The sequence below is a fragment of the Ovis aries genome, chromosome 1 (genome assembly GCF_016772045.2).
Source record: "Ovis aries strain OAR_USU_Benz2616 breed Rambouillet chromosome 1, ARS-UI_Ramb_v3.0, whole genome shotgun sequence".
Lineage (NCBI taxonomy): Eukaryota > Metazoa > Chordata > Mammalia > Artiodactyla > Bovidae > Ovis > Ovis aries.
In genome coordinates, this window is record NC_056054.1 from 94,484,935 (window position 1) to 94,498,985 (window position 14,051).

The following is a 14,051-nucleotide window of genomic DNA, read 5'->3' on the forward strand; positions in this document are numbered from 1 at the left end:
CCCCAAAAAACCCAAAACATGAAAAGAGCAATGTAACAAATTCAATAAATACTTAAATTTTTTTTTTAATCTGAGGAATAGTTCCTGACATTAAAAGAATAGGTTGATGCATTGACCTGCCCATCTTGTTGTCTGTTTCAGAGCTTCCTTTTAAGTTGGGTCTGTGATTGATAAAAATTTCCTCCTATTTCCTGTGGACTCAAGTCTTTTCCCATTGTTTAAGAAGCGGTTTAAATTCTTCAGTCTCTAGGAAGCCTTCCCCTGCTCATGGTGATCCCACCCTCTTGGCCTCACCTCGCTCATAGAGTTCCTTCACTTTTCTGAAGTGTAATCTGTTCTTCCCTGTGTTTTGAGCAGACACTAAGGAGAAGCTTAACACTCAAGAACCTCAGCAGAGTAACTTCACCAAAGAGACCACTGACCCTCCCCGCTGGGTGCCTCCCAAACCCCTGCAGGGTCAGGATCTCTGGCCTCTGGGTTCTCAAGGACTGAAGGCTGCCCACCAGGAAGCTGCTGGAGGGTCTGGTCAGTGCTGTGGAGGTGAGATCCGAGGGCCTGGCCCTGGGGGAATAGCTACACCTACAAGTTCAGTGCTGCCTCGTAGGTGCCTTTGTGTCCATGAGAAGGGAGAAGCCATTCTGTCTTGTGTAATAAAGCTGGGGGTGCTCAGCTGAGTTTTTACAGTGTAATTTAGACCTTCTTGAGAGCAGAGACTGTGTCTGCCCTGTTCATTGACCTTGTTCATGGCCCTTAATCAACCAGCTTAGTGGCCAGCATGTGGGAGTCATCTGCTAAATGTTTGTGAGTGAAAACTCAAACTCACATCATGAGGAGGAAGGCAAACCAGTGGATATGTCTGTAGTCCTGTGTGTGCGTGTGCTGAGGCAGGGCAGGGGAGTAAGCGACTGTGACCAATAGACCCACAGAGAGCAGCACCACCCTATTTAAATGAGCGTTTCCATCCTGAACTCTACAGACAGCAATGAATTCTGAAGTAGCTGCAGGAGAAGGATCCCCAGAACAGCCTCAACTGTGTAATATGATCATGTGGTTTACTGACCAGGACACAGGAACTCGGCTGGGCTGACAGCGATGAGAAAAGCAAAAGCCGGTTGTCTGCTGAGAACTGCTCAGGTTGTGGAAAGGAAAAGGAGAGAAAAGAGAAAACCGGAGGGAGGGGAGAAAAGTTGGAAAGCAGTGGCCAGAAGAGGGTAAGGGATAGACAGGGTGCCATGTGACCCAAGGATCCCTCTAAAAGGGCGCAGAGAAAATGTGCTTATTTAGGGAAAATAGATAAGCAGCAAGAATCTACTGTATAGCACCGGGATGTCTTATAACCACCTATCATGGAAAAGAACATAGATAAAAAAATACATATGACTCAGTCACTCTGCTGTACACTCAAAACTAACACAGTGTTGTGAATTAACTACTTCCTCTGAAACAAAACAGAAAACGTATTTAGTCCAGTGGCACAGCCTAGTTAGGCTCCAGACGGAGGAACACTGCTGCATGACAGCGTCGTGCAGTCATCACCATGGTGATGGAGTTGCCTAGAGAAATTAAGGTGGATTATTAAGGTAAGAAGTTATGTAGTATGTTTAGGAAAGAATCCCATTAAAATAGATTTTCATTTAAAAACATTTTAATGTTTAAGTGGATAATTAATTTTTATTCGTTTAGAAACCTCTTATTTGGGTACTTCATCCCTAAATTTGCAACCAGCTAAGGTGCTTGTATTTATTACCTAACCTGAGTAGAAGTTCTCTGTGTATCAATAGAACGAGTGGTCTCCAACACTGAAGTATTCCCGGTGTAGTGCAGGCATCTTGGGATGTGCATATTTGGGGCTCTCTCTGTGCCTAAAGTTTGACAGCTTCCTGTAGCTCGGTCTCTTCTATTGCTGGCTTTTCTTCTTGGAATCCAGCCCCAGGGGTCCTTTTTTCCAAAAATTTTGATGGTATTGTTTTCTCTGCCACCTCTTCAAAGCTGAAAAAAAATTAAAAATATTATAGATTATCTTATATTTTAGTTATACTTTCTATTACTTTGTCCTTTATTAGAGCACTTATTAATGGGAACTTTAAAAGACGGACATACAGAGAATGAGGCTAAAGGAGCCAGAGCGGCTAGGAGAATCTGGAGGCAAGAATTTTTAGCCCATACAGATCCATCATCTGGCAAATAATGAATTGCCTTTTTTCAGCTCTTGTCAGGACATACTCACAATCTCGATTTGTCTGCAGGCACTGTGAGCCAGAATGGCCTTCATGCAGTGTGGAAGATCACAAGTGAAGCCATTGATGAGCTGCATCGCTCTCTTGAGTCTTGTCCTGAGGAGACCGCCATGGCAGAGGATCCAGCTGGGCTGAAGGTGAGCTGGGAAGGCCCGCAGGGCAGAGTATCCTGGATAATGCCCTAGCGCCCACGAGGAGGGGGCCCAACCATTGGGAAAGTGCCTAGCAGGGTGCCATTCTTCATTGTTTTTCTTTAAATAGTCCTTTTTGGTTTGTTTTTTAATTTACTATTTTAAAATTTTATTATGTGCTTTTAGTTTTGGTTGCTCTGGGTCTCTGTTGCTGCACATGAGCTTTCTCTGGTTGCATGAGGCAAGGGTGTTCTACTCTTCCTTGAGGTGCACAGGCTTCGCATTGAGGTGGCTTCTTTCGTTGTGGAGCATGGGCTCCAGGATGTGGGCTTCAGTAGTTGTGGTGCTGGGCTTAGTTGCTCCAGGACCTGTGGAATCTTCCCGGACCAGGGATTGAAACTGTGTCCCCTGCACTGTTGAGTGAGTTCTTGTCCACTCTGTCACCAGGGAAGTCCTAGAGAGCCGTTCTGATATATCTTTTCTACAAATCACACTCAAGTGGTTTCCCTTATGGTGTTTGCTTTTTTTCTGTTTAGCAGTGAAAATAAAAAACACTTTTTTTTCCTTAACATCATTAAGTTATATGTCTGTAGCAGTAACAGATGCATTTATCATTTATTGAGCTTCAATAGGCACCACAGGGATGCAGACGAATTGCTGCGTTTAATGAACTAGTTGGAGTAAAAATGCGTGTACAGTCAATGTGAGATGATCAGACAATCATTGTAAGACAGAAAATGTGCATTGTCACATACTGTGAAGTGTATGCAAAGTACAAAGGCATTTGAAATAAAGGAAAAGTTTTTCTCGGTCAGGAGTATTATTTGTGCCTTAAAGAAACTGCAAGCCTTTAAATAGGGTAGAAACCAAACACCAGTGAGAGGGAGTGGTGGTCGGAGGGAAGATCAGATATTGATATTATTAAGTGATGATCAGGTAACAGCAGCACCTGAGCTGGGGGCAGCAGGTGGTGCAACTTAGCACAAAGAGTCTCTTGCTATGGAGCCTAGCATTGGTGGAGGAATTTAGACTAGGATAGCATAAGAGAGTGGAGAAGGCGATGGCACCCCACTCCAGTACTCTTGCCTGGAAAATCCCATGGACAGAGGAGCCTGGTGGGCTGCAGTCCATGGGGTTGCGAAGAGTCGGACATGACTGAGCGACTTCACTTTCATGCATTGGAGAAGGAAATGGCAACCCGCTCCATTGTTCTTGCCTGGAGAATCCCAGGGACGGGGGAGCCTCTTGGGCTGCCACCTATGGGGTCGCATAGAATCGGACACGACTGAAGTGACGCAGCAGCAGCAGCAGCAGCATAAGAGAGGGCTTCCCTAGTAGCTCAGCTGGTAAAGAATCCACCTGCAATGCTGGAGACCTCGGTTTGATTCCTGGGTCAGAAAATTCCCCTGGAGAAGGGATAGGCTAACCACTCCAGTATTCTTGGGCTTCCCTGGTGGCTCAGATGGTAAAGAATCTGCCTGCAATGTGGGAGACCTGGGTTCGATCCCTGGATTGGGAAGATCGCCCGGAGGAGGGCATAGCAACCCATTCCAGTATTCTTGCCTGGAGAATCCCCATGGACAGAGGAGCCTGGCGGGCTACAGTCCATGGAGTCGCAAAGAGTTGGACATGACTAAGCATAGCACAGCTTAAGAGATATTGTGGAATCACTGTAGAAATTTGAGCAGGGATATTTTAAGAAAGTTATTTAAGTCACCGAATTCCAGATAAACTGGGTGAAGGGAAGACTAGCAGGGAGGCCCCCAGTTAAAGGGCCGTCATTTATGACTAGCACTGCGGACTGAGACAGTGCCCTCAGAAAGGAGAGTCACGCTAAAGAGAGAACGAGGAAGAGCCTGCAGAGCGGCTGATGGGAGTAGGGTGGTCACTCAGAGCTCTTGACTTGGGCTGATTAAGCAGACGAAGCAGCTGTCACTTGAGAGTGACAGAGGCAGCCGCTGATAGGCAGCCTGGGCCGTCGGCATGAACGGCAACTGTGGGCAGGCCAGGACACGTGGTGACCCCCAGGGAGACAGTGGAGTCCAGGACTTCACGGGGAAGTGAGCGGCTTATCTGACAGCTAGAATGTTGAGAGGGTCACTTACAGGAGGTAAACGAGTGGAGGAGGGAGTCCATGTGGCCAGGCTGCAGCACGGCCTCTCTTCAGAAATCGGCACCTAACTTCCGGTTACTGCCTTTGTCAGATCTCTTTGCTGCCGCACCAGAAGCAGGCATTAGCCTGGCTGCTATGGCGGGAAAGCCAGAAGCCACAAGGAGGAATTTTGGGTGAGTCTCGCCTTGGGATAAGAGCCCACAAATACATTGCTTTGTTCAGTCCTCTCAACAGCTGTTGTGGGTAGCTAACACCTTGTTTGACAGATGAGGAAACTGTAATATGGGAAGGTTAAGCCACGTGCTCCGGAGTACACAGCCATAGGATCAGCCAGGAAGCTTAAGCTGCATGCTCCAGAGTGCACAGCCATAGCATCAGTCAGGCAGCTTAAGCTGTGTACTCCAGAGTACACAGCCATAGCATCAATCAGGAAGTTTAAGTTATGTGCTCCAGAGTACATGGCCATAGGATCAGTCAGGACGCTTTAAGCTGCATGCTCCAGAGTGCACAGCCATAGCATCAGTCAGGCAGCTTAAGCTGTGGACTCCAGAGTACACAGCCATAACATCAGTCAGGAAGTTTAAGTTATGTGCTCCAGAGTACACGGCCATAGGATCAGTCAGGTCTTGGCTGCAGGCAGTAGGGACTGACTCTGGCTGATGAAGCAGAGGGAGGGTTTATTCTCTGGTGGCCCACAGAATCTTTGGAAGATGTGGAGGGCCAAGCTGGAGGCCACACTTCTAGGAGCAATGGCCAGAGTCAACTTACCAATGGAATGTCCTGTGAGAACGATATGGCTGCTCTGTGCCTCGCAGCAGTAGAGGAAAGCACCGCTCCCCAGAGCCACACACTGCTGTCTCCACCCTTTGCTGTTGAGAGGGCTTCATGGGGAGCCTCATCTTCTGAAGGTGCTCACATCTGAAACAAAGTCTGCTGTGAGTGTAAGTCTCTGTAGAGCCTGGTCTTGCTCCTGGTGCCTTAGCTACAGAGGAGGCAGGAAGCAAGTTTTCCAGGCTCTGCTTTGGAGCCTCATCACACTAAAAATTTCCAAGGTGTTCAACTTCCAGAAAATGTGACAGAGGTCCACTACGGCTAGTAAGTGGCTGTGTCTTGGTCCCCAAGCTCACCTCCTGGTTGGATGATTTGCTAGAATGCACAGCATATAGTTATATGTTGCTCTTCAGTCGCTAAGTCATGTCCGACTCTCTGTGACCCCATGGACTGCAGCTCTCCAGGCTTCCCTGTTCCTCGCCATCTCCCAGAGTTTGCCCAGACTCATGTCCATTGAGTTAATAGTGCCATCCAACCATCTCATCCTCTGTCTCCCCCCACCGTCAATCTTTCCCAGCATCATATTCTTGGGTGTAACTTATTGCAGTCAAATAAACTGAATAATAATTTAGTTATTTTGATTTGATATAAATCAAGATCAGCAAGGGAAAAAGGCACATGGGGCACAGTCTAGGGGAAACTGAGTGCAAGTCCTGTCCCAGTGGAGTCACTCTGTGTACTTAATCTCCCAGCAGCAACGTATGAAAACATAGGTAAAATGTTGCCAGCCACGGAAGCTTGTTAGAGACTTGGCACCCAGGATTTTTACTGAGGGATAAAAACCCACATAGGCAGCTTCGGGCTGGCAGGTACTGAAATTCTAGATTCCCAGAAGGAAAGAAGGCATTCAGTGTAAACTGTACTGTGGGAGTTAAGGTATAGTGAGCCACTCCTCCCAGTCTGGGAAGGGGGGGACCCCTCCTGAAATGAGTTTCCACATGCTAGCCGAGAGCCAGCCTTGTAAGCTGGCCTTTCAAAGGAGAGTAGTCAGCTGCTGTGGTAACTCTTCTGCACAGTGGCAGAGCCAGAACTTGAACCAGAGCCCATGTGACATTTTACCTCTGCTTATGTCAGAATGCACATTTAAACCATTGAAAAAAAGATAATACCACTTTATAGGGTGTAAATAGTAAATTGGATAAGCTTAGTAACTAGCATGATGATGGTACCTAAGAAATGCTAATTTATGACCTTCACTGATGATAAGTTAAGGGGATGGCGAGGACTGTCTTGAGTTAACTCTAACTCCAGAATTGCAGTAAAGAGGGTAGCAGGATATATCTACTGGGACCTTTTTGCTTTTGCAGGGTAATAAATAAGACTACTAGGCAACATCTGGAACTTCCCTGGTGGCTCAGATGGTAAAGAGTCTGCCTGCAATGTAGGAGACCTGAGTTTGATCCCTGGGTCAGGAAGATCCCCTGGAGAAGGGAATGACAACCCATTCCAGTATTCTTGCCTGGAGAATCCTGTGGACATCAGAACCTGGTGGGCTACAGTCAATGGGGTCGCAAAGAGTTGGACATGACTGAGAGACTAACATACACATAGGCAACATCATCAAACTGAGAGAGATACCGATGAATGTATTGGATAAGTAACAATAAAACACAGAGACCCAAATAAGATCTAAATAATAAGTTTTAAATTTTACAGAGGTCGTAATAAATGTCTGTGACTTAGATTGCAAAATAAATGGCAAGAGGGAATAGGCTGATATCTACCCTGACTGCATCGCTTGAAGCTGAACTGATTCCTTGCCCAAAGTAATTACCTCTCCTATTTTTGTTTTCATTTTCCAGCGGATGATATGGGGTTAGGAAAAACCCTGACAATGATTGCACTCATCCTGACCCAAAAGAAAAGCAAAGAAAAGGACAAAACCACGGCTTTGACTTGGCTTTCCAAAAATGGTATTCCAAAGTGTCTTGCTAGCCTGCTACTTCCTAAATCACGTGAGGTAGTGGGGAGTGGAAGTTTTTCAGCCATGAAAGGATGCCTTTGGTCATATTTAAATTTTTGGAAAACTGTTACTTTCCTACAGTGTCATTTCTGACACTGAATATGCTAACTAGAAGTGATCTTTTTTTTTCCTTTAAATATAAGGTTAGCTTGACCTGTGATTAGAAACAGTTTTATGGTGGGGGCTAAAAGTCTAAAAATGTTAGTTTAAACCTAGTGATTGTTTTTGTTAATGTTGAGAACATAACTACAGGGTAGACTCAAATAATTAAAATACTGTTTTCTGAAGGAAGATCTGTAACAAATTCAGACTTCAGCCACCATAGTGGACAGTTTTCCATGTTTCTGAAATTCCAGAAATTTCCAGATTCTAGGGAGTTTCTCTTATTTCTATCTCTGCTTTTAAAATGTAATAACTGTATAAGTACTTTAAAGGTCCTGTATATTATATATAGATGACACCACATGTAAACTGGATGTACACAAATACATTTCTCAGTTGGTTAGACAGTCAAAGAATCTGGCCGTCTGCTCTCCGGGCCTCCATCGGCCACTGTGGCAGCTGGGTCCTCTGTCCCTGTGTGGAGCAGCAGCCTGTGTGCACGTGCAGATGTGCACGTCTTTGCACAGGTGCAAACACGCCATCACCATCTGGTTCTGAAGTAATGTTTGCTTATCCTAGAGGATTTGGTACTTATTCTTCAGTATGAATGTAATTAAGGTATGCTTTTCAAAGAAAAGTAATAATACTGCCCTCTAAGGAGTCAACGAAGAGTTAGGAAATGACCCAGCTTCTATCTCCTCGCCACTGGGAAAGTGCATTGAGGTTTTTTGGTTTTTTAAACTGAAGTAATATACTAGCCACTCTGCTCTCCCTTTTTAGCCTCTCTTTCTTCCGCTTTTATAGGGGAAAAGAAACAAATAATTGTTCTGAGTTAAAAGATTATTTTTTCCAGTTTCTATTCTACTTCATGCATGCCTCATTTTATTGCACTTCACAAATAGTGTTTTGTTTTTACATGTTGAGGGTCTGTGTCAGCCCTGTGGTTTTGGCACCATTGTTGCACCAGCATTTCCTCACTTCATGTCTCCATGTCACATTTTGGTAATGGTTGGAATACTTCAAACCCGCCATCAGTAAAAAGATTACAAATGATGTTAGCACTGTCTAGCAATAAATATGTATTTTTAAATTAAACTATGCAACTTTTTAAAAAGTATTATACTATTGAACACTTAATAGACTATAATGCAGTGCAAACATAAATTTTCATATGCACTGGGAAACCGCAAGGTTTTGTGTGACTCTCTTTATTGTGATATTCACTTTATTGCTGTGGTCTGGATCCCAGCCTGCAGTATCTCCAAGGTATAAGCTATATGTAGAAATAAGAGCAACAGTTGTTAAAAATATTGATTAAATGGATAGACATCAGTCAAGGAAAAGAGGTAATGCCTTGAAGAAGTTAAAGCTATTTAATGAGTGTAACTAGGTGTTGATTTTTTCCCCCCCTCTCAAGACTCCTCTGAGTCCACTTCTCATGGAACACTAATCATCTGTCCTGCTTCTCTGATCCATCATTGGAAAAATGAGGTGGAGAAACATGTGAGCCGCAACAGATTACGAGTCTGTCTCTATCACGGGCCAAACCGGAATCAACATGCAAAAGTGTAAGTGCAGAAATGTTGCCATCAGTATGAGGTATCGGCGTCTCGGCTGAAGGGTCATGTTGACCTTTGTGTGCTCTCTGGTATTTCATTTAATCAAGGCTCATGGTATTTGTGAAGACCACGGGCACTGTCATCACCAAACAGCCTTCGCCTGTGCTGAGGGATGCATCTTGAGAGGGATTGGTGTTCTGAGCTATATCCCATCGCCAAGCTGCCGTGCAAGTTAGCCTGAGGTGCCTGAATCGTCAGCTAGGCAGTAGCGGAGTTCCCCTGGTAAAAGGAATATGTCACAATTATTTCATGATTGAATATCTGATTCCAAATTCACATTCTTTTTCTGTTAGTGTAAATGGAACCAACTCAGTCTTAACAGAGCATCTTGATGTAATATTAATGATTAGTTGATATATGCTAGTTAAATGTTTATGGCTGTATTTTTCATACATGAACCATCTAAGAAGTTTAGATTCAAAAGTTTAGGATTAAACCTAACTGAATTCCTAAAGTGGGATGACCAGGAAGGAGGGAAGAAAATGTTTCCCGAGATGGTGATTGTAGTCCTGTTCTTTGTCTTTTGGTTTTAAAGGACCTGTTTTTTGTTCTTAATTATGATATGATGGTCTGGATTGAATACTTGCTGATCTAGTCAAGAACTGAGTTGTTTTTCCATCTGAGTAATCTCTCTCCCAAACCTCTGATACTGGATATTTTATCTCTTAAAGAACAACACAGTAGTCTCTCGGGGGTGAGCTGCCAGAATGGTGATCCTAAGTCCTAAGGGCACACCAGCCCTCATGACTGGTAGTCGTTTCAGCAGACGAAAGGAATCAGGGCAGTAGTGGCCATCCTGCACGCCTTCTGTAGCATGGACTACTGTAGATTTTTGTTTAGAAGTCAGTTCCATCTTATATGATTTGCATTTGATTGTACTGGGTTTGGTGTCCTGAATACACTAGCTGACTGATGGGAATCATTCTCAATCATACACCCTTATATGATGCGAAGGCAACAAGTAGGCATCACTGCCTGTCCAAATTCACGTGTCATCTTTATCGAAAGTGTTACTGAAGTTCTCTCAGGTACACAATATTAAGCTTCCTTGGAGAAAGATTTGTGCTTTTCATTAAGAATCTTTACATATAAAGAGTATAGGCGAGGTGAGCTGAAAGTGTACAGCATGTATTTTTGTGCCTGAATGTCAAAGCTAGATGAAAGGGTTTTCATGAATCCATTACAGAACAATGAGGAGGAAGCACCATTGATATAAGATGAACAGTACTTCAGAGTTTTCTTACTTCCTTGGGACTTTAGAATCATCTGTGTCAAATTAACTAAATATTAAATTCCAATCCTGCCCAACTTTCTGTTCTTGTCAGATCTCATCAGGCTTAATTTGACCTCAGCCAGAGATGATCCTTTGTGACTTGGCTGGGAAGAGGGGGGCTCTTCTAGTTACAGTGAGTAATCTGTAAAAATGACCAGTGGTAAGTGATAAGGAAGTCAAGTGTGTAAAATTTACCTCTTCAGGGTGTGTGTGTGTGTGAATTGACACAAATTAATGAGTTCTGCTGGAGGGATTTTTGTGAAGGAAATCAACTCTGTCTCACTTTGTCAGAATCATGCTGGATGGTTTACCATTTGCTTTGTTTTATATCTGCAGCCTCTCCACATATGACATCGTGATCACCACCTACAGCCTCCTGGCCAAGGAGATTCCCACAGCAAAACAAGACGAAAAAATCCCGGGTGCAAACCCCAGTGTGGAGGTGAGGCGTGGACCCTGCTGGGGAAGTAGGGTCAGGACTGCAGATTGTTTAACAGGAGTCTTTTCACAGCATCAGAGATGGAAAAGTCCCCTCTACTGGGGTCATGAGCATTCGTACTGCTTCTTCTGTGGAAACAGAGTTCTTTCCTCTGTCCCTTCACTTTTACTGTAGGCGTCCTCCTCAGTGCTGAAGGTGGAGATGCAATTTGCTGTGTTTTAGAAATAATGACTATATTGCAGTTGTGCTGATCATGGTGTAAATATAGGGAAGCTTCACTTGTTGCAGTGTTTGTTTGAGAGTCTGGGGTGTACTCTCAGGATGTGTTTTGTATTCAGTGTCAGGACTAGTATTTTGATATTAAGGCATTATTCCCTGCCTTTACTCCACCTCCCAGGAAAAGGGGTTGCAAAGAAAAAGGCTACAATGGGCCAGAGGCTAAACAATAACCAGGGGAAAAAAACCTGAATGTTGCTGTGTCTAGCCTAGTCTCAGTTATGTAGGGGCTTTATTGCATAACTCTTATGGGCTTTTCCCCCCTGGAAATGCAGTGTTGTTCCAAAACCTACTGTTTTGCACACACTTTTATTCTTAGTGCAATAGAATAGTCACAGCTGCTTGTATTTCGGGTGATCTCTAGAGTGCTTGATTCATGGACCTAACATTCCAGGTTCCTATGCAATATTGCTCTTTGCAGCATGGGACTTTACTTCCATAACCAGTCACATCCACAACTGGGTGTTGTTTTTGCTTTGGCTCCATCCCTTCATTCTTTCTGGAGTTATTTCTCCACTGATCTCCAGTAGCATATTGGGTACCTACCAACCTGGGGAGTTCATCTTTCAGTGTCCTATCTTTTTGCCTTTTCATGCTGTTTGTGGGGTTCTCAAGGCAAGAATACTGAAGTGGTTTGCCATTCCCTTCTCCAGTGGATCACATTGTGTCAGACCTCTCCACCATGACCCTCCCATGTTGGGTGGCCCCACAGGGCATGGCTCTACACGGTATAGCACTGCACGGCATGGCTCATGGCCACACGGCAGGGCTCGTCTCAAACAGGAGATGGCAGATGGGAACGTCAACATTCTAGGAATCAGTGCACCAAAATGCACTGGAATGGGTGAATTTAACTCAGGTGACCATTATATCTACTGCTATGGGCAAGAATCCCTTAGAAGAAATGGAGTAGCCCTCATGGTCAACAGAGGAGTCTGAAATGCAGTACTTGGGTGCAGTCTCAAAAATGACAGAATGATCTCTGTTTCCAAGGCAAACCATTCAATATCACATAATCGAAGTCTATGCCCCAACTGGTAATGCTGAATAAGTTGAAGTTGAACGGTTCTATGAAGACCTACAAGACCTTCTAGAGCTGACACCCAAAAAAGATGCCCTTTCCATTATAGGGGACTGGAATGCAAATCTAGGAAGTCAAGAGACACCTGGAGTAACAGGCAAATTTGGCCATGGAATACGGAATGAAGCAAGGCAAAGACTAACAGAGTTTTGCTAAGAGAATGCACTGGTCATAGCAAACACCCTCTTCCAACAACACAAGAGACGACTCTACGTATGGACATCACCAGATGGTCAATACCGAAATCAGATTGATTATAGTTTTTGCAGCCAAAGATACAGAAGCTCTCTACAGTCAGCAAAAACAAGACTCCTTATTGCCAAATTCAGACTTAAATTAAAGAAAGTAGGGAAAACCACTAGACCATTCAAGTATGACCTAAATCAGATCCCTTACGATTATACAGTACAAGTGAGAAATAGATTCAAGGGATTAGATCTGATAGACAGAGTGCCTGAAGATCTATGGATGGAGGTCCGAGACACTGTACAGGAGGCAGTGATCAAGACCATCCTCAAGAAAAAGAAACACAAAAAGGCAAAATGGTTGTCTGAGGAGTCCTTACAAATAGCTGAGAAAAGAAGAGAAGCAAAAGGCAAAGGAGAAAAGGAAAGATATACCCATTTGAATGCAGAGTTCCAAAGAACAGCAAGGAGAGATAAGAAAGCCTTCCTCAGTGATCAAGGCAAAGAAATAGAGAAAAACAATAGAATGGGAAAGACTAAAGATCTCTTCAAGAAAATTAGCGATACCAAGGGAATATTTCATGCAAGGATGGGTACAATAAAGGACAGAAATAGTATAGACCTAATAGAAGCAGAAGATATTGAGAAGAGGTGGCAAGAATACACAGAAGAACTATACAAAAAAGATCTTCATGACTCAGATAACCATGATGGTGTGATCACTCATCTAGAGCCAGACATCCTGGAATGCAAAGTCAAGTGGGCCTTAGGAAACATCGCTACGAACAAAGCTAGTGGAGGTGATGGAATTCCGGTTGAGCTATTTCAAATCCTAAAAGATGATGCTGTGAAAGTGCTGCATTCATTATGCCAGCAGATTTGGAAAACACAGGAGTGGCCACAGGACTGGAAAAGGTCAGTTTTCATTCCAATCCCTAAGAAAGGCAATGCTAAAGAATGTTCAGACTACCACACAATTGCACTCATCTCACACACTAGCAAAAGTAATGCTCAAAATCCTCCAAGCCAGGCTTTAACACTACTTGAACCATAAACTTCCAGACATTCAAGCTGTATTTAGAAAAGGCAGAGGAACCAGAGATCAAATTGCCAACACCCGTTGGATCATCGAAAAAGCAAGAGAGTTCCAGAAAAACATCTCTTTTGCTAAATTGACTACACCAAAGCCTTTGACTGTGTGGATCACAACAAACTGTAAAATTCTTCAAGAGATGGGAATACCAGACCACCTGACCTGCCTCCTGAGAAATCGGTATGCCTGTCAAGAAGCAACAGTTAGAACCAGACATGGAACAACAGATTGGTTCCAAATTGGGAAAGAAGTATGTCAAGGCTGTATATTGTCACCCTGCTTATTTAACATATATGTAGAGTACATCATGTGCAATGCTGAGCTGGATGAAGCATAAGCTGGAATCAAGATTGCCGGGAGAAATACCAGTAACCTCAGGTATGCAGATGACACTACCCTTATGGCAGAAAGCGAAGAAGAACTAAAGAATCTCTTGATGAAAGTGAAAGAGGAGAGTGAAAATGTTGGCTTAAAACTCAACATTTAGAAAACTAAGATCATGGCATCTGGTCCCATCACTTCATGGCAAATAGATGGGGAAACAGTGGAAACAGTGAGAGACTTTATTTGGGGGGCTCCAAAATCACTGCAGATGGTGACTGCAGCCATGAAATTAAAAGATGCTTACTCCTTGGAAGAAAAGCTGTGACCAACCTAGACAGCATATTCAAAAGCAGAGACATTACTTTGCCAACAAAGGTCTGTCTA

The 14,051-nt window shown here is 43.8% G+C and overlaps 1 protein-coding gene across 1 annotated transcript in view; it reads left to right on the plus strand.

Annotated features, from left to right (window-relative positions):
* The window catches only part of TTF2 (transcription termination factor 2), a 50,653-nt gene that overhangs the window by 17,295 nt on the left and 19,307 nt on the right, over nucleotides 1-14,051 (plus strand). The window contains exons 7-12 of the mRNA XM_004002377.5: nucleotides 358-540; nucleotides 2,247-2,374; nucleotides 4,573-4,654; nucleotides 7,115-7,225; nucleotides 8,795-8,945; nucleotides 10,606-10,711. Of these exons, the coding sequence (XP_004002426.5) occupies nucleotides 358-540; nucleotides 2,247-2,374; nucleotides 4,573-4,654; nucleotides 7,115-7,225; nucleotides 8,795-8,945; nucleotides 10,606-10,711 (761 nt within the window). The remainder of the gene's footprint in view (nucleotides 1-357; nucleotides 541-2,246; nucleotides 2,375-4,572; nucleotides 4,655-7,114; nucleotides 7,226-8,794; nucleotides 8,946-10,605; nucleotides 10,712-14,051) is intronic.